Source organism: Leptopilina heterotoma, unplaced genomic scaffold (assembly GCF_015476425.1).
Source record: "Leptopilina heterotoma isolate Lh14 unplaced genomic scaffold, ASM1547642v1 Lhet_115, whole genome shotgun sequence".
Lineage (NCBI taxonomy): Eukaryota > Metazoa > Arthropoda > Insecta > Hymenoptera > Figitidae > Leptopilina > Leptopilina heterotoma.
In genome coordinates, this window is record NW_025110834.1 from 1,053,185 (window position 1) to 1,074,819 (window position 21,635).

At 30.4% G+C, this 21,635-nt stretch overlaps 1 protein-coding gene across 1 annotated transcript; it reads right to left on the minus strand.

Moving 5' to 3' along the window:
* Positions 1-374: 374 nt before the first annotated feature.
* On the minus strand, positions 375-13,561 carry LOC122509219 (the record flags this gene model as incomplete). The annotated part of the gene is made up of 3 exons (XM_043623089.1): positions 375-853; positions 13,176-13,293; positions 13,427-13,561. Coding segments are annotated over 3 exons (519 nt in total), but the record flags the coding sequence as incomplete, so codon positions are not given.
* Positions 13,562-21,635: the final 8,074 nt, after the last annotated feature.

A 21,635-nucleotide genomic window follows, 5' to 3' on the forward strand; every position in this document is an offset into this window, starting at 1 on the left:
TTGTTAATGCAGATTTAGACTGAAATATTTTTATATTTCTTGCACAAAAAATATAATTATGCACAATTATGCGAGAATTCAAAAATTGTGCGATGAAAAAAAATTATGCGTTTTGATGCGACGTTAAATTTATTTTATTTTATTCATAAACATTATAATACGTAAAACTTTAAACTTTCTTTCAATTTTTAAAAATTATGCGATTATGCGCTTCGCACAAAGTGTAGGTCTCTAGTAATCAGCGACCTTGAAAACCCCCGAGTAACCGGTTTCAGGAACATTTAAGAAGTTTTTAATCACCTTTTTTAAGTTGCGCATATATGCGACATGAACACTTTTAGCCAGTCTTAGTTTTGCGCATATATGCGTCAGCGACAGTCAACGGGTTAATATTGAATAAGTTGACTCTTTAACTGTCCATTGTTAAATGGATAGTTAGATTCATTTAAATGAATTTTTCACTTTCACACAATAGTTAAAACTTATTAATGTTTCTTCCTTCTTCGTAGACTTTAAACATTTCTTACACGTTTAGGCAAGAAATTGTAAGACAAATAAAATTAATTTATAAAACCAATTAGCTCTTCTTACCTAACAATAGCAAACAATCCACAAGCATGTTGAGTGTTAATAGCATACATTGATTCACAAGCAAGAGTATATGTCATCATTACCGAAGCACATATGACAGTAAAGCAAAAAATATAAATGAAATATTTGTCTTTATTTATATAAAGCTCAACTGGATATATCATCAGTTTCATTCTCGGTTCGTCTAGAGGTATTATAACGTCCAAGATTATAGGTGAGAGACACATTGCCATTATTGTACTCAGCGTCATATAAATGTCCCCTAAAGAAACATATAAATAAGGATATTAAGAATCTGCAAACAATAACTCACCGAGCATGCAAATTTATGGGTTCATATCAGTCAAGTATCAGTAAGCACCTCTGGGACCTTACCACCCAGCTGATATAAACTCTTGCGTTCACACGCACGTCGAGTTATTAAAGTTTATTTATTTTATTTACTAATACACTTGTCTATTGATTAATTCTACGTTTACAAGTGTCCCTGTATCAATTTCTTACAAATAATACCTGAGAATCTGAACGTATTAAATATTGTGTCTACAGAACGACTTGAAATTAGGAGTACTCGCATTTGCCTGGACCACCCGTCTAAATAGGTTTCCTTGCTAGAAGAGAGAGAAACTGTAAAAAATCTCTCCTGAGTACAACCGGTTTATCGACAACCGAGTTCTAATGGTGTGTACCAGACCATTATATTTAACTGAAAGTTATAGCGGACTAGTTTTTGAAAAATCGAATTCTTTGTATTAATTGTTTTTTATCCCACATGCACAAAAATGACGTTTCTGGACAGTTGAGGACAGGGAGTAAAGTCATTCATTTGTTCGACCGTATAAAAATGAACGCCACATTCATACAAGTCGAAAAAGTGAATGACTTTTAATCCCTGTCGTCTGCTATCTAAAATCGATACTTTTGTGCATTAAGAATAAAAAATATCGTAAATAACACGGAAACAAAGACAGCCCAAATCTACTTGTTGCTTAAAATACTATTAATCCCTTCCATGTGTTGCTGAAATATTATAAACCGGGCCAAAAATGTGTAAGACCTTTCCATTAATTAAATAGCTTGAAACTTGTTACTGGGGTGTTTCTCAGGTCTCTGATAACGAATCTGGAGTGAGATTTTTAAAGTTTAAACTAGCGAATCTAACGAACAATGTTCGTATAACTATACAAATGTATAACGACATGGAAGAGAAGAGATCCAATTAGTAAGTGAGGTTATGTTATTTTACGTTTTTATGTAAACTTAATATTTTTTGTATTTTTATTTAAAAACCTTATAAAATTATTAACCGACAGATTAGCTCAGTCAGATAGATGCCTCGCTTGGCGGACGTTTAAGGACCAAGGGTAAGTACCCTTGGTTCGCGACCATTTGGCTTGGTATTTTTCCGGCACGTGAGATAATTTGAGCGGGAGGTTTGACGTCGAGGTATAATGATGTGCACCGTCGATTATTGTCCGATACACACCATAAGAACTCGACTGTCGATAAACCGGTTGTACTCAGGAGAGGTTTTCTACAGTTTCCCTCTCCACTGGCGAGAAAACCCATTAGACGGGTAGTCCAGGCACATGCGAGTACCCCTAATTTTCAAGTCGTTCTGCACTGAAAAACTGTTAGGAGAGCTGTTCGCCCAATGCAGTGAACTGCTGCGTTAAAAAGAAACGCACAGCTCACTTTATTTTTGGGCGAGTTACTCTCCTTTTTGGGCGAGCAACTCTCCTTTTTGATAGAGCTGCTGCCCTTTTTGTCAAGCAGCCGCTCGCCAACGCCATTGGTAGTCAAGTTTAGGAGAGCAACTCGCCTAATTTTGATAGAGCTGTGAGTTTAAAGTTAAGTAGCGCTGCACAACAGTCAATAGCGCAACTGCTCTACCAACAGTTTTTCAGTGTGTAGGCGCAAAAATTTAGTATAAGAAATAAATGTGGAAATATTGTAAGAGAGAAATTTGTAAAAAGACACTTGTATAGCCAAGTTATGTAAGCTGAAGACAGGTGTATAAATAAATAAAAAAATAATTATAAAATTATTATTATATAAAATTTAAATCAGAAGTAATCAGAAGTAATTTAAATCAGAATATCCATTAAATATTCCTGTAACAAAATCCCAAAACTGCATTTTTCAGACCGCCTGACTAGGAATAACCCCTTACAAAATATTAATATTAATAATTATTTTTTATTTTATTTATACACTCGTCTTTTGCCTTAACACTACCCGGTAAGAAGCGAGGAATAGAAAAAGATTAAATTTCCAGAAATATTCTGTTAAACGAGGATTTTTTAATCTTTCTGAATAGGCGAATTTAAAAAAAACCCAATTCCTTTGTGAACAGCAAAATACCAGAAAAATTAATTCTTCTCTATTGCTCGTGTCAATGAGATGATAAAAAAGAATTAAGAGTTTCTATTTTTTTTAATGCGCAACATTTTTCTGCTTCTCAAAGTTCCAAAAAGTACAGAATCCTATCCTTTTGAATCGACAAAGTAAATATTGTAAAAGCGAATTGAAGAAAATAAGAAATAGCTATTCTTTTCAATCGACTTTAAGCGATTCTACGTAGTCAATTCAAACGAATAGAAATTGTTTATTCTTTTCAATTGACTGCTTCGAATTTTAGAAACGCATTGAAAGGAATAGAACTTTTGACAAACAATTTGAAAAAGCCTAATCTTTCCAATTATTTGTAGAAGCTCCTCTAGTTATTGTCTTAAAATAAAACGCAGTGACAGCTATTTTTCGCGTCGTGTGAATTCCATTGTGATTTTAGTGCTAAATTATTAAAATGAAATATTAAAACTAGTGAAAATATGGTTAAAAACTCACAGTGCTTACGATAAAATAAAAAATTCTCTTATTGAAATAAGTTTTCAAGTGTTCAATGTTTAACGTCAAGTTTTTAAAACCTAACCTTTTTTCAAGTAAAATATTGAGTGATAGTAAAGCAATGCAGTGGAATAAAAATTTCTACTGATTTGTTGTACTCTCTCACTCTTTTGAATGGGCGTTTCATATTTTGGTGAAGTCAATATTACGAATAATAGATTTTGCTACTTTTCCTTGCTCCACCGAGGAATTGGATTATTTTGGAAATTCGCCCATTCAAAAGAAATGAACTTCTGAATTCTTTTCAATTCCTCGCTTCTTACCGGATAGATTACAAGTGTCTCCGTGGAATTTTTCTTACATACTATACTTATACTAGATTTTTGCGTCTACAGAACGTCTTGAAATTAGGAGTACTCGCATTTGCCTGGACCACCCGTCTAATGGGTTTTCTCGCCAGTGGAGAGGGAACCTGTAGATAACCTCACCGAGTATAACCGGTTTATCGACAGTCGAATTCTAATGATGTGTACCGGACAATAATCGACGGTGCACATCATTATACTTCGACGTCAAACCTCCCGCTCAGATTATCTTACGTGCCGGAAAAATCCTAGGCTAATGGGCGCAAACCAAATACCCTTGGTCCTAACCGTCCGCCGAGCCAGGCATTTATCCAACTGAGCCAATCTGCCGGTTTAATATTAATAATTAATGTAAATGTTAAAAAATTATCACAAATTACAAAAAGAATCAATTGAGATAAAAGCAGAATAATTATTCAGAACGAAAGTTTTACTCATTGTGAATACGATTATTTATCTCAATAAATTGAAAGCGACAGTTAACTCTAGGACCCAAACTTATCGAACAAGTAATTTCATCATTACTGAAAAGAAAACTGGGAGACGATGAATCAAGTTTATCACTTAGTCAATCACATTACATGGAGGCAAACCTCTTAAGGTCGTTGTTGATATAAATGAGGATGAAAGCTTTGCTTAAAAACACTGTTGTCTGAGAAAGACTTTTTGGAAATTTAAACAAGTATACATATTTCACAGAAAAAGACATTAGAAATAGTTGCGTGTTAGAGGAGAACGGGGCGAAGCAGCCAAGACGGCACATTTTGGTTTGCGAGGCAGTTATTTAAATAGGTTTTTTAAATTTTAATATCGCGTTAGAAAGCTTGTCTTATTCGCTAAAAAATCGCCATAGAACATTATTTGACGTAGGTTGCACTTAAAAATTTCTACAACCCTTTTCCCAAAGGACCACATATTGTCATATTTGAAAAAACATGGGGTGAGGCGGCCAACTATTTTAATAGTTAAAAAAACATAACTTAAAGTTAAAATTAATAAAACATAACAAGGTATTTGTACTTAACTTACTTTTATTTTGTTAGTAAACTTCAAAAATTTACATTTGAATAATATTATAATAATAACATTAATTAAATTCAATTTAACATTTTAAGGAAATATAAATTTGTTATTCTTAAAAAATGGTTTATAAAATTCAATGTTAAGTTTAAAATGTATTGGAGTAGGAAAAAAAGAGAAAACATTTAGAAGAACCAATAAAATCAACACAAAAAGACGAAAAATTTAGTGTTGGCTGCCTAACCCCACGAGTACTTTTTTAAGAAAACATCTAAAAAACCCGTAATATTAAAAATATCTCAATCTCATTAACACCATCGTCTTAAGCACTAAATTCTGCATTAAAAATCACTTAACAGGAATTTTATTCGTGTAACTCTATTAACTAAAAACACCAAAATAACTCTTAGAAAAGTTACATCCAAAAAGTCTGTTTTCATAAATGATACTGTCATTGCTAAACTGCTGCAGCAATATTTATTTATTTATTTATTTGTTTATACACCCGTCTTAAGCCTACAATCTTGGCTATACAAGTGTTTTTACAACCGTAGAACATTCCTTACAAACATTTCTTAATACTAAATTTTTGCGCCTACAGAGCGACTTGAAAATTAGGAGTACTCGCATTTGCCTGGACCACCCGTCTAATGGGTTTTCTCGCCAGTGGAGAGGGAAACTGTAGAAAACCTCTCCGAGTACAACCGGTTTATCGACAGTCGAATTCTAATGGTGGTCGAGAAAGTACCACAGATACAAAGAGTTGCGTTTTGCACAAAATTTAAAGTTTTTTCATTCCGTATGTCTCCGAAAAGAGTGGGATTTTTTATTTTCACATTAAATTTGGGATGGCTGGAGCGGGAAATTTATTGAAGCTATATTTATCAATACAGTAAAAAAAATCTTGTTCTATTCAACTTCAATATCTGATTTATGCGGTATGCTCATAAGATTTAACCAAATCCCTTAATCACGACAACCACTTTAACTAGTTTTAACAAACCATCAGTTTCTAGACTTTTTATAAAGGACTTTTTCTACTGGAAGTATTTAAATCTACCAAACAGACAAAATCAACCGAAATAATGCCAAGTGCGTTCTCTTCAGCTGCTTGAAGAGAGTATTATGAAAAAAAGATGAAGAAACTCAAAATATTAAAAACGTCAAGCAAGAGCGACGAGGAATTGAAAATAATAAGAAAAATGCAAATGAGACAGACACTATTATAAACGTTACAGTCCGCTGTAAAAATATCACTGTCAAATGTAGCGCAGCTTACGAGCAACTTGCAAACGAATTTTGAAAAAAAATTTAAACTCAATCGGCCCATCTCGGGACTTTTAGGAAAATTTTCTGTACATTATCAAATATAAATAAATAAAATTAATCACGCCCAAATTTAAAAAAATTTATTTGTTTATAAAAAAATTTTATTAAAAATTAAAAAAAAATTCTAAAATTACTTAAAAGTTGTTGAAGAAAAACCAAAATTTTCTTTCTTTGACAACTTTTTTTTAAACTTAATACTTTCAAACTTATAAGCTATTAAAAATAGGTCTACTTTTAAAAATCCAAAATTTCGAAAATTTTGGCAAATATGGAAAAATAAAACAATACGTATATAATATTTTTTTATAAAGAATGAGAAAAAATATGTTTATCCGATTTTAAAATGCCATACAAAATTTTCACGTGGAATTCCACGTGAATTGGAATTTCACGAATTGTCCATATACACTTATAATAATCAGGGAAATATCACTTAGAATAAGTGTTTGTTTACACGGGTTAGTCCAGGCAAATGCGAGTACTCCTAATTTCAAGCAGTTCTGTAGACGCAAAAATTTAGTATAAGTAGTATATAAGAAAATTTCCACGGGGATACTTGTAACGCTAATATTAAGGCAAAAAGACGAGTGTATACATAAAATAAATAAATTGTTATTTCTGTGTTTTCACGACTATATGTTTTAAATGAATGTGCAACCTTTGATTTAAACCTGCTTCGAATTTTTTATCATCTCAGCTTCAGTTGCTGCATTTGGTCAAATACAGTCATTAACAGGATTTTTTTAATTTTACAATTAACTTTTCTCAGACTATCAGATAACGCACAGTGGCGAAAAATGTACTTTTTCGTTCCAAATCACTCTGCAGGTCACAATTTTTGACCAAAATGACTTTTCTTTTTTTCTAAATCTTCGTAGATGAATTCTCTATCGATCTCTCGAACCCGATTGTTGAATTTTTGTTTTAAACAATTTTTTAATAACAATAAGTATTAAAAAAATCATGAAATTTTAGAAAATTGTTTATTTTAGCTTAATTAATTAAAAAAACTTATCAAAAAACCTATTAAAATAAAGTTTGAGTGTTTTTGATGTAGAAAAAAAGTACAACAATTTATTAAATTGTTTAAACAATTAATTGTTGTTAATTTTTTTCATTAACTGTATTTAGGGCTAGAAATTTCTAGTTTTTTCACAATTGTACAATTTTTCATAAGTAACACATCTACTAATGATAAAAAATAAATAATAAATTATTTAAACATTGTTTAAAAAATTAATTGTTGTTATTTTCTTCATAAATTGTACTTAGGGCTAGAAATTTCTAAATTTGTTCTGTATTATGCATTTTTTTGTAACAAAAACATTATTCAAGTATAAAAAAAACTAAAAGTTGATTATTTTAATATTTGTTTAAACAAATTATTTTTTTAATTTTTCATTTTATTGTACTTAAAACTAGAAATTCTTAAATTTTCTCAATTATGTAATTTCTTATAACTTAAACACTTAAGTAGAATAGAAAAATTATTATTATTTTTAGTATTATTGTTAATTTCGGTTTATGGTGTTTTTAATTAGATGTTTTCAATTTATTCTTTATTTTATACATTCTTATGTGTAAAAGAACTAAATTTGTACTTATGAAAAATTGCACAATTGTGAAAAAGCTAGAAATTTCTAGCCCTAAATGCAGTTTATGAACAAAATAACAACAATTAATTGCTTAAACAATGTTTAATTAATTAATTTTTTATCATTAGTAGATGTTTTACTTATGAAAAATTGCACAATTGTGAAAAAAAACTAGAAATTTCTAGCCCTAAATACAGTTTATAAACAAAATAACAACAATTAATTGTTTAAACAATGTTTAATTAATTTATTTTTTATTTTTTATCATTAGTAGATGTGTTACTTATGAAAAATTGTACAATTGTGAAAAAACTAGAAATTTCTAGCCCTAAATACAGTTAATGAAAAAATTAACAACAATTAATTGTTTAAACAATTTAATAAATTGCTATACTTTTTTTCTACATCAGAAACACTCAAACTTTATTTTAACCACTTCGGCGGCATGGCGTTCCAATTGGCGTTCCATGAGTAAGTGGCAGAAGCGGCACAAAATGCGAAAATGGCGTTCCTACTTGAACTCGATTTCAAAAGTCTGTAGTTTTTAACACTTTTTACGAATGGCGTTCCAATATTCACCCAAAATAGTTCACAATATTGGATCCGCCTATTTGAATTTTTGAAAATCAATTTAAGATTCATAATCTCAAATAATAAAAAACATTTGGTTTGGTAAACTTAATTTGTTTACAGAGTTTAGAAATCAAGTTTAAATTGGAACGCCATTTTCGCATTTTTTGCCGCTTCTGTCACCTACTCACGCGACGCCAATTGGAACGCCATGCCGCTGAAGTGGTTAATAGGTTTTTTGATAAATTTTTAAAATTAATTAAGCTAAAAAAAATATTTTCTAAAAAGTACATTTTTCGCCACTGTGTAACGGTTTACAATTTTCATCTCCGAAATGGGGTCAACGATTGCGCGATCTTGGGGTTAAAGTTATTTATTTAGCGGTGCGACACCCTCAGGGAAAGCCAGTTGAACGTGTTATGAGAGAGTTGGGGAAATTATTTCGAACATTGTGTTCGGATAAACATACACGGTGGGCTCGATGTATCGGGGATGTTGAATTTTTCCTTAATGCAACGACTCATTTTTGTACCGGGTTGTCCCCTATGGAACTCCACTTTGGAAAGAAACCTGAAGATGAGATTGTGCAAATTATCCATTTTCCGGATCTGATTTTTAAGTCTTCTGGGTAATTATCCAGATAAGCGGCTTTTCCCAATTTTGCTTATGTTTAATTAATTCTGTTTGCAAAAGCTTTTAATAAGCTAGAAAATGAAAAATTAGTTGGGGGAAGACGAAAAAATTCATAACCGTAAGTCAATGATGGGAATTATTACCAAGACTTTAACATATTTTAAGTTATGTTAATAACATTATAAAGTCAATAATAGTTTTTCAAACAACTTCCATGAAAAGTTTTTAAATTTACTTGAAATCCATTCAAATATAAGTAGATATTACTTTTTGAGGTTATGTATTAAAATTTATTTATTGTTTTAAAACAATTTGAAATAAACACATAGGAAATTACGTAAAATGTTTAAAAGTTTCAATCAATTTTTGACTATAATATGCAGCTTCTTTAATTTTTTTCAATTTTTGTAAACTTCGCGAAGTATAAATTTCATTATTGTGACAATACAAAACCTCCTCCTTTTCTGTAATTTGATTGTATGTGTCGAGTTGCGGTTTATAAATCTTTAAACTCCTCTTCTTCTTCCTCCTCTTCTTGTTCATTTTGTGGAAATTCTCTTTTCAACATACTTTCTATTTCACTTTCAAAATTGACATATTTAATATTTTTAATTTTGACGTCATCAGATTTCACTGTACACTCTTTTGTACGGTGGTTCTTTCTCCCACAATCCCAACAGATCAGAACAGGATGATGCTCATGTTTGGAATTTCTATGCAAATGACCGTATTGTTTGCACTTGAAACACAAATTCAGTAATCTCAATGGTAGATTTGTATAATTTTTCGTGAAATTTGTTAATTGATAAAATACTGAAACCTCATTCTTTAATTATAATCCATAAACTTTTTCATACAATCCAATATCTATCGAAGTATCATCATTTAATGCTTGGTTTCTTTTTATATTCAACAAATTGTCATTCCAATAGAAACTATTGTAAATTTCCATAAATTGCAATTCTCTTTCCTTATTCCTCTTCATTTCTCTCACAGATAGGGCTGCAATGTTTTTCAAATAATTTTTTCTTCTTGGTTTCAGTAGAGATGGAACTTGTTTTATTTCTTGAATTCTATTAGGATGTGATGATGAATACAATGGTGGTATATCTTCATTGTCTGTCATTAACGAGCTATCAGCAGCCGATGTATAGCCGAAATCCATGATTTGAATAACTTAATAAATTTCAAAAACAATTTTCTTTTTCTTCTTCCAAAATGTTGAACATGAGAAACCAAGCTTTAAACGATAAACTAAACTTCTATTGAAAAAGACGGCTTCTCCTTAGAACAATTTCATCATAAGAAAAGCTTTTTGAGGTTATGTATACCTTGTAAATTTATAAAATTGCTTTTTTATATGCATAACTTGACATATTTTTAATTTCCTGATTCAGAAAATGTGCCATTTATATGTAGAAACAAAATTGTAATATTTTTTTTATTAGACAATGTATTTTCGTAAAATAATAATTTTTAATTGTGTACCATAATAGCCCCTACAAATGCTGAACTTTCAGTTTTTGACATTTTTCTATTAACATACTTAATAGAAAGTTAGCTTATCGCGTACACATTATCATAACTAAATTGTGAGCACTTAACTTGAATATTTTTTATTCTGCTTTCATAGATTTTATGTTTCAAGCAGATTTTTATAGATCACCCTCTAGTGTTAACAAAATTTGTGCTTTTTAACGATTTTTTTAATATTGTAGACAAAGTATACACTAATTACATTGTACTTCCTTTAGCGGCAATATATCGAACAACAATTACACCAAGTGCCAATTTTAAATATTTTGAAATGAATATTTTATAAATTGAAAAATGACTTGTTTCATAATAGCCCCCCTGTATCAGAATAGCCCCGTTCGACGGTAACACAATTGAAATTTAACAGAATTGCTATTTCACATAATTATCATGCAACAAAATTAACGTGTTACCTAAGTGTCATGCAACATAATTGGCATTTAACAGAATTGTCTTTTAAATTGAAATTTAACATAATCGACATGCAACAGAATTCAATTGTGTTGCTTGACAATTCTGTCAAATGTCAATTCTGTTACATTTAATTGTGTTAAACTTTTTTCCGTTATGTGAATATTTATGCGTCCCATATTGTACCTAGACTTTAAGAAAAAAAACCGGTTGATAGAAGTAAAACTTGGCAGTCGTTTAGGCATTAGCCTAATTTAAAATCTTAAACAATTTTCAAAGATGTGCAAAAGAATGTAGAGAATACTTTCTGTACAAAACTACTGTAGATCACACACTGCTAGATTGCGTTGCTAGTTAATTTAATATAATAATTGAATTAATAATAGAATAATTGAATTCTAAAAGCCTGGATTGATAATTATAAATATAAATATATTTTAAAGAAATTATTTATGTAATTCGTGATTTAGAAACTGTATGTAAAATTGTATTTACAGTTCCAGATGAAACAAGAGTCCAGAATTTTTTAAATTGTAATAACTGCACTAGTTTATAATAAAGAAAAAAATTTGCTTGCTAAACTGTTGAAAAATGAGCTTTTTTAGACATATGAAAAAGATAAATTATTTTCCCAAGCAGCACGTAAGCTTATTTTGACATCACTGTAATATTACATTGGAGATTCGTCATATTACACTGTAATATTACAGTGATCTTACTGGGATATCAAAATGTCCGCCTGGAAGTAATATTACGTTGTTATATTAAGAGAATATTCTCTGGTTATATTAAGGTAATATTACACTGTAATATTAACGTAATGTTAAGGTAATATTCAGATAAAATTAGAATAATTTTATAATTTAGAAAAAAACATTTCACAAAGCTGGACTCGAACCGTGAACCATGTGCATAGTAATCATGAGTCTTACCACTGAACCAAACTTACTTGTAGTGTATTAAGATTCTCGACGGTATATAATCTTTGTAAGTTTTTTTTTAAAGTTCTTAATATTTCATCTAAAATCTTAATACACTATAAGTAAGTTTGGCTCAGTGGTAAGACTCTTGATTACTGTGCACAAGGTTCAGGGTTCAAGTTCAGCTTTGTGAATTGTTTTTTTCTAAATTATAAAATTATTCTAATTTTATCTATATATTACCTTAACATTACGTTAATATTACCTTAATATTACCATGTAATGTTCTCTTAATATAACAACGTAATATTACCTCTAGGCGCACATTTTGATATCTCAGTAAGATCACTGTAATATTACAGTGTAATATGACGAATCTCCAAAGTAATATTACAGTGATGTCAAGATAAGCTTACGTGCTGCTTGGGTTGACTGACTTCAAAGTAATAGTTTGCAGTGCAACATTGTGAAAAGCTTACGCTTCATGCACTTGTGAAGAAATTTTACTATTTGAGGCATTCTTTATCAAACCGTTTCGACAACAAAAGATGATTGCGGAAAGAGTATTTTTTTAAGTTTTTATTATATAAAAGAAGAATTATTAATATTAGGTTATAGACTAATTCGAAAAAGAATTTAGTGGACTTTGCAGTAGTTTATTTAATTTCTCTTAATTTCGTTGAGAAATTCCTGTTCGAATTGTAAAACTCATAATATCTCAAAACACCCCCTTTAATTTTATTAAAACTTATGTAAAAAATAAAGCTTACATTTTTAGTTTCCAGTCACTTCTGTTTACTGTGGATATTTTAGAGGAATTCTTACATAAAATTTAAAATAACATGTGTGTTTTTGAATAACTTGGCACAAAGTATGAACTAAAATTTTACAAAACATTTAATGTTCACTAGCTTTTTTCTAAATATGTAAAACTTAAAAAAATATGTTTTATTTTCATTTTTATGTCAAATTCTACTAAAATGTCTATAATAAATATAGGAACTACAAAGTAGAAAATTAAGCTTTTTCACATAGGATTTAATATAATTGAAAGGGGGTGTTCTGAGATATTATGAGTTTTATATTTCAGAGATTTCTCTACAATATTAAAAAGAATTAAAAAAAATAAAAATATAATTAGAAAGATTATTTAATTCTCTTTGGGATTTGATTATAACATATTACCAAGAATTAAAATTTTTATGCAATAAAATTAGCTTACAAAGTGAGTTGCTGAAATTATACGAAACTGTAAAAGTGATCGTCTTTTAATGTTGAAACAGTTTGAAATAGAATGCCTTATGTACAGAAAGCTTGCAGTGCAAGTTTTTATTAATTTTATATCCACTTTTATTTACCAGTAAATAATAAGGTTAGAAATTTTCCACTTTCTGCATATGATTTTAAAATTTCAAATTCTTTTCCAGAATTCCAGACCTTCCAATCATTTCTGATACAATCTAAAAGTTCCTGCAACTGATAAATGTGTAAACTGTAATATAAAATTTTTAAAGATTATATAGTTAAGAAAAAGACGTAGGAGCATAAGGTTACTTCCCCTCTTTTCCTTAAAAAATTAAGTTTATTTAGCTAAAGGTTTTTCTCTTACTTCTTTCTCCTTACAAAAGCAAGTAAGTGCCTTGAAAAATGCCCCAAGTATAATGCAAAGAGTTGGCAAAGTTTCTAAAGTTTCATCCAAGTCTCCCCAAACTGTATAAATGTGAAGAAGCTGTAAATGATGAATACAAAATTAAAATCCCTTACCTATAAAAGAAAAAATGTGTTTAATTTCAAAAATTAAAACACTGTGACGTTTTAACGAAAATTAAATATTGCAATCAAAAAGAGGGAGAAGAAATTCAAAGCTTTGTCTGGAACAAGAAAACTTTGCAAAATTACACCAGCAAAAAGGCTTGAAATGGGACATACGTCGTGCGTACGAACACTTGCTTATTGAATATAAAATGCATATTAAAAGAAATGATTTCTCAACCTTCGAGGAATTAGAAAGTTTAGAAAAAGAATTCAAAAAAGAAAACAACTAACTTAAAATAACATTTCCACCTTAAACAGCTACAGATGGTAGCAGAGGTTAGAAAATACTGGAAAATCCTTCTGATAATGAAAATGATTCAGATAGTAGTCTTCAAGTGACAGTATCAAACCATTCTTATGCAAGAAATACGAATCAAGACGAATCAAAATGATAGAAATTATCAGAAAAATTCTTCAAATTCAAGAAATTTGTATAAATCCTCCCGTCATATAGGAACCGTTATTTTTTATTTTGAAAATCTGAATTTAAATTCGTAATCAACGACCCCGAAAACCCCTTCATACCAAAATTGAGGTAAATCCGTCAATATTTACAGAATTTTGTCTGTCACGTAAAATCCAACATGTATTTTGAGATTATGTGAAGATCCTGACGTGATGGAGCAAATCGGACTGTAGATTTATTTTTAGCGACCCCAAAAACATGTAATGAACATGGTGAAAGGAACCTTTTATTGATTTTTTTGTAAGCCTGTAAAATCACTTAAACTTTTTTTAACTTTACTTATTTTTATCTTCGAGTAAAGCTTTGAGAATACTAAATAAGTTTTGAATTTATTAATAAAGACTATTATGTGCATCACAAATGATTTTGCGAACATTGTACAAAACGCGTTGTACAGAGCTGGCACAGTATAGTAAAGTAAAAGGGTGTGCATTTTAACATAGCGTTTTAGAATATTTGTTTTAAACTATTTTGATATTATTCTTTTTCTTAACCTAGAAATGTTAATCGCGAACTACTTTTTATGTTAGGAGTTAATAGACGTTCTTTAAAAAGTCGAAATATAAAAACTTGAATAAAACAATTGTCATTAACTGGTACAATAATTTAAATGTATAAAATTAACATATTCATAAACTTATTGTTAATGCACAGATAATTTAAAATCAATGTATCCGTTAATGAAATTTTACGTATTTGTGAAATAATTTTGTCTTTCATTCAACAATGAATGAAAACTTAATCACATAAGTGGTTTATAAGTTCATGAATTTTCCGGCGCTGTCTAACAGTATATGTTAATGCAATATTTGGCTAAAATTGCAAATAGGGAAATATTTTCCTAACATGATTAATTTTATACAACTTATAACCACGCTAAATCCACTATACTAAATAACATTCCTAAATATTAAATCTTTCTATTACTACTTATTAGACTTCAGTAAAAATAATAATAAATTTTTAAATACCCATCTTGCATTAAAATTTAACAATTAGTATTATATAGAAATTATGACTGTATTCACATTTCATTTTTTTCACTCTTTCATGTTACTATTTAAACAAAAAATTTTGTTTATAAACTGTAAAAAAATGTTTAATACCATGGGTATAAAATTGCACAAGAAAATACTTAAAGACATAAATTTAATGATATTTCTTTTCGTAGTATTTTGATAAGGCCACATTCCAGTGCATTTTTGATAAAATGTATTGATTCTATAGAAATTATTATCAAATACGTTCATTGTGCGAGGATAGTCTTTATACTGACAATGCTCATTTGATTATACGCTATACTTTATTATTTTTCTATAGTATCTTATAAAAGATTCTTATCTAAAGTACAGGAAACGATTATACAAATTTATTCTACAACCGTTACATGTAAAGGCAAGAGATTTTAATAATAACTTCATTTCACAGAATATACATCTCCTTTAACTCGAATATGTCGAATGAATAATTTTCAACTCAGATTCTAAAAAATTGTAAGTGACGTTTTCTTATATCTGTGGAAAGTAATAAGCTAATGTAAAGTCCACATATTACGAGAAATTTAAGTATTTATAAATTTATAGGAATAGTTTGCAGTAATTCTATGAAATCTGTATTCCGTTATTTAAAGGAAAAAGATTAGTTTAAGGTCGATATTTTTGCTTTCAGAAAGGGTTGAATTTCTTCAGTTTCTATTCATCATCAAATAAATGACGTTGTAATACTTTTAAAATACGATGTTAGAAAATGTTAAATATAAATTTCCAATTATTTTCGGTTTTTATATTTTTGCTTTATTGTCCTTTAATTTATAAATTTTTACAAATGGTGTGAACAGATTTTTCTCTATACAGGAAATATGGTTTATAAGATCTGATCAATTATCCTGATATATCTATGTGTGGATCCCTTTTTGTGAGCACGATAACTCTAAAAGATTGGAACGAATTTCCGAAAAAATTACTACGTATATTAATTCTAAAAATATCTCAAAATTGACAGATTTAAAAATCCTCAGAAAAATTTTTTCATGATGTTTGTCAAAACTTTTTTTATTTTTAATATTAAAGTTTATATATAATAATGTCTTATTCTTTACAATAAAACGAATCGACTAAGGTATATAAATTATTTATTTTATTCAATATTAAGGGGTTATATCGGTTTGGATTTTTTTTCTTTTTTTATTGGCTTAAATTACGTCAAAACATTCCTAGATTAATAATCAATAACGACTAAGCATGAAAAGGCCTTACAAATGCTCTAAAAATAAGGTTTTGTAGAGCAACTTTGAGATCTTAATAGAACAAATTTCGACTATATTTATTGTTATATTTATTAACCAATAGCCGCCATTTTGTAAATTCATGGCAATAAACCATTTTTTATATTCCAGAAAAGTTGCATAATTGATTCATATATTATTTGTTTATGTTCATTCTTTTTAGGCCTCTAAACAGATATAACCACTTAATAAAATTAATCATAATGAAACCTGAAAAATTCACAATTTTACAAAACATTCTTTTCTTTAATAAGAATGATGTTACTACAGAATAAAATCGAATTCCTTACATGAAGACGAATCAAAAATCTTGTTTTTTTCATCAATACTAATGTGAACATGTATTCTAATGTGAACATAAACCTCGACATAACTTTTTGCAGGATTTCTGAATTTTTTAAAATTGTGGATAGGTATATCGAAAGTCTGCGATAGATGATTCTTATCTATAAGTTACTATATATGTACTACAGTTACTATAGACACCTACAGATTGTATGTACGCCCAAAAATGGTTCAGTAGGACCGCGGGTATACTTATGTACAGAAATAAATAAATAAATACGAATTCAATAATAGGAAATTCTTGTAATGAATACCTCGACTTACAACTTCTCTATATATTAATAATTTTAATATACGTAACTTAATGTAAATTTGATGTAAGTACACTAATTACACACATTAAAATAATTAAAGAGCAATACAAATGACTCATTAATTTAGTTAAAATTTTAAAACTCTTTGGCAGCTATATAATTACCAAAATATTAATTATTGTTTCAGAAATATTTTTCAAAATAATGGATACGAAAATGGAAATTTTAGACCAAAAAAAAATTTTTGTTTATACTTTGCACAAGCCAAATTTGTACGTTACTTCAACTTCACAGTCAAGTCGTCACTCTGCTGACTTACCGAGGGAGGAGAAAATTTCAAAGCCTCCTGGAAAAGGAGTCATTTTAACGAAGCAAGACGGTGATTTCACAAAGGAACAGAAGAGGAAAAAGTCCTTGACTGGGATGTTGCATGTAAGCGGAATCGTGAGTCGCAGCGAATGTCGTATTCCCACCATCCCATCTACCCAATGTTTTCCACTCATGACGAATCAAGAGGGGAGTGCATTAAATATATGGGATGGTGGGAATACGACAATTGTTGTTGGACCCTGGTTCAGAAGCGACTCTTATTTCTCGTAGTTTAGTACGAAACATAGGACTAAAACCAATATATACCTCCGCTCCTCTTAGAAACATTGGAAACACCAATATACAAATAGCACGACACAAAGTTACTCTTTGTCTTTTACCTGCCCAGTAAAGAAGAAAGTATTGAGTGGAGCGTTTAGGAATTGAGTGAAGCTCTGAGCTAATACGGATTGGAGTAAAAACCGTATTGGGACGTTTGACTCCATCTTTTTTTCATCCGCCGAATACGTTCTTATTTTAGCATTAAAATTAAAATCACATGAGCAGAGTACACATTATAAATTGAAAGCACAATTGTCCTGGAATGTAAAAATGCCGATTTCGATAAGAAACAGTAAATATTTGTTAAAAATTGGTAAAAGCAAAGTTTGACAAGCGCGACTGAATTTACCATGTGAATAAATGAAGTTGAACTTACCACTTCATTTATTCACATGGTAAATTTAGTCACGCTTGTCAAACTTTGCTTTTACCAATTTTTAACAAATATTTACTGTTTCTTATCAAAATCTGCATTTTTACATTCCAGGACAATTGTGCTTTCAATTTATAATGTGTACTCTGGTCTTGTGATTTTAATTTTAATGCTAAAATAAGACCGTGCTCGGCGGATGAAAAAAGATTGAGTCAAACGTCCCAATACGGTTTTTACTCAAATCCGTATTGGATCAGTGCTTCACTCAATTCCTAAACGTTCCACTTAATACTTTCTTTTTTACTGGGTGATGAACTATTTCCTCTCTTACAAGTAACTACCTTTGTTATATGCGACTTAAATTTATTAATACCTTCTCGTAAAATTACTTTAAACCATTGGACTCATATTTAGAGACTTAGTTTAGCAGATACCGAGTTTAATATTCCTCAAACAATTAACATTTTAATTGTCGCTGATATTTACGAATCAATCATACTCGACAAAATCAGTCGAAGAATATCACATGAGCCTAAAGCACTACAGACAGTCTTTGGTTGGGTCATCCCATCATTAACGCGATTGCGAGCAATTTTTCTGATGATAATTTAACTAAGCCGTTATAACGCTTTTAGGAACAAGAAGAAGTTTCATTTCACGAATGTGAAATACTATTTAAAACATATTGTTCGCAAACTCTAACTGCTAACTATGTGGTTCGTCCTCCTATTCAAAATTCTAACAATCTCTCTTTAGGAGAATTGTTAACTGGAGTTCTTGACTCAATGCTTTATGGGATGCAAAGGAATTCGGCTATTGCTCACGAATATACTAACATCACGGATGGCTCTATAAAAAACTCTGTCACATGAGACAAATTCCTCCAAACAAATTAAAATTAGAAACAAATACCAATTACATACCTCACCGTGCTATTTAGAGAGACAGTGATAGTCACAGAAAAATTAGTGTTGTTTTTAATGGGCCTCGTTCAACCTCTTCCGTTGTCTCAATAAATTATAAATTACATACAGGACCTAAATTGCGAAACAGCTTAGCAATTGTTCTAATGCGGTGGAGATTCTTACGCATTGTGTTTTGCGCTGACATCGAAATTATGTAACGCCAGAAAAGCATTTAAGATCATGATGTGGATCGTCAGCGTATCATTTGGAAACGTCCTGAAGATAAGAAACAATCCAGCCAATTTAAAGAAAGAATAAATTAAATTAATTTAAAATTAATTAAATGAAGGAGTTCCTGAATGTGATCGCCTGCATCCAGATTGGTATCAATTTAAAACCGTAGGTCCAGTCAGAACTCTTGGAGTTGATTCGGATTAACTTACAGACGAGTTTCGATTTAAATTTCAATTGCAGCTTACATTTGTCAGTGAAATTCGATGTTCTTATTGAATTAAAATAAATCCTGAGTGTGAATCAAACCGAATAGAATTGCATGGATTTGATAACGCAAGTAAGTACGCGTATGCTGCTGCAGTTTATTTAAGAGTAGAATCTGCTCGCGGAAAATGTCGTTCTATGTTATTAACTTTTAAAACTATGAATTTTCCAATTAAGACTCTCACAATTCCACAACTAGAATTGCAAGCTTCGGTGCTAGTAACTCATCTACTAAAGTATGTTCTTACAGAACTTAATTTTTCATTATTATCTATGTAAGGAATTAAAAGAAAACTCAATTTTTCGTAGACTAGTCCTCAACTTTGGGTAGTTTTGCCGCTGAAAGCTTTGTGGCTTCGCATTTAAAAGTAGAAGATGCTCGTAAAAAAGATAAAGAAGTTTTATTCTCTTTAATGCTAGACGATATTGAGATAAAATAGGGTACTCAGATGGGAAGAGATGGAAATGTTTATGGTCACGTAGATTTCGGAGTAGATTTAGAAATTGGCGAGAATTTAAGTGAGGCCAAAAATGCATTAGTGTACATGGTAGTTGCTATTGATAGTAATTAGAAGTTACCTATTCGGATTTTTTTATTAATGGTATTAACAGCGAAGCAAACGCTTGATTAATTACAACTGCTCTTAAGGAATTGTATGCAATAGGGGTAAAATTCTTTTACTGTAATTTGATACTATATACGACATTCACGTACAGCTAATGTATTAGGTGCTAATTTTCAAATAGATAATATGAAACTCTAGTTATGCCATTTGGCTTATTTTGTTCATTCACACTCTTTTTTTGTCTACAGAGTCAAATTTATTTTTGCAATGTAATAGAAAAATTGTTTTATACTTTTTTGACAATTTTTTACACTTTGCAAAAAATTTTGCAAAAATTACTTTTTGCGATTAAAATACCGTAGTGTGACCCCTACACTGAGAAAAAAGAGGGCGCGTTACAGCACATTTTCGATTCATGTTGCGCGACTCAACCCTGAATTCTTCTACACACTTTCTGGGGCGTGCAGCACGCCCCAAAGAGCGTGTAATACGCTTCAAATACAGCTCGCCTCGACTCAGGGGTCCGCTGCAGGCCCCAGAAAAGTGTCTAGCAGAACACAGGGTAGAGTCGCGCAACATGAATCGAAAATGTGCTGCAACGCGCCCTCTTTTTTCTCAGTGTAGAGATGCTCTAGTTCAGAGGATTATAAAAATTATTAATTACGTAAATAGTCATGGATGAATTTTGAAAAATAACGTCACAACCCTTAAAAGTGCGCCAGGAATAGCTACAACGTGTCTCTACAAATATGCGAATTTCAGCATATAGCCAACTTTAAATTGATATAAATTTTTTGATAGTTATCCGATTCGACTGATCCTACGCTTTCCTGACTCGTGTGAGGGTAAAATTATCAACTTTGAAATAATTAAATTCAACATTGAATGCATCAGAAAATACCCGAACGTAACGACAAAAAAAAACGACAAATATATTCTTCTCAAAAGGGGGGGCAGAGTTGAGATATAAATCCTGATGCTGGATTTCCAATTGTTAATGAACGAAGATTTTATTCGCAAACTCCACAAACCTTTTTCGCGCGTCTTTCTCCCAATTCAAACTCCAACGGTTCACCAACGATGCGAACTTCAACTCTCCAACAGAATTCGAAACAAATTGATTCACAAAAACACAACAAACTTTAATTTTAGAAACTACTTAAATTTATTAATAAAGAATACTTAAAATACAATTAAATAAATTATAAAATAATGTAATTCGACAAATAATTAGTTTTCTCCTAATTTTGATCTCAACGTTCTCTCCTTTCACGACACGTCTCGACAACTAGAGAGGAACCGCTTGAATGAAAATTAGAACTGACGAAAAATCCAAGAAACTGCAAACCTTTTCGAAGGAAAACTCCATCCTTATTAGAAACCTCCGAAATTAACACCTTCTCTCTCTTTACCATTGCGATCCACCTGTTAGTAAAAGGGGAAAGGGCGGTCTTGACCAATGTGTCGTCTTCCCGTCAAACAGTCATGCGCGTAATCATTCATAATTCGACTTGAAGGGAAACGGACACAAGACGCTGAACGACACCAACTATAGCAATAAACGACAAAAGGCGACAGACAGAACGCGAAAAAGAGAGACGAGACGATACCAACACTATAGCAAATTTAGAAAAAGGAAAACTAAATGCTGGCAAAAACCA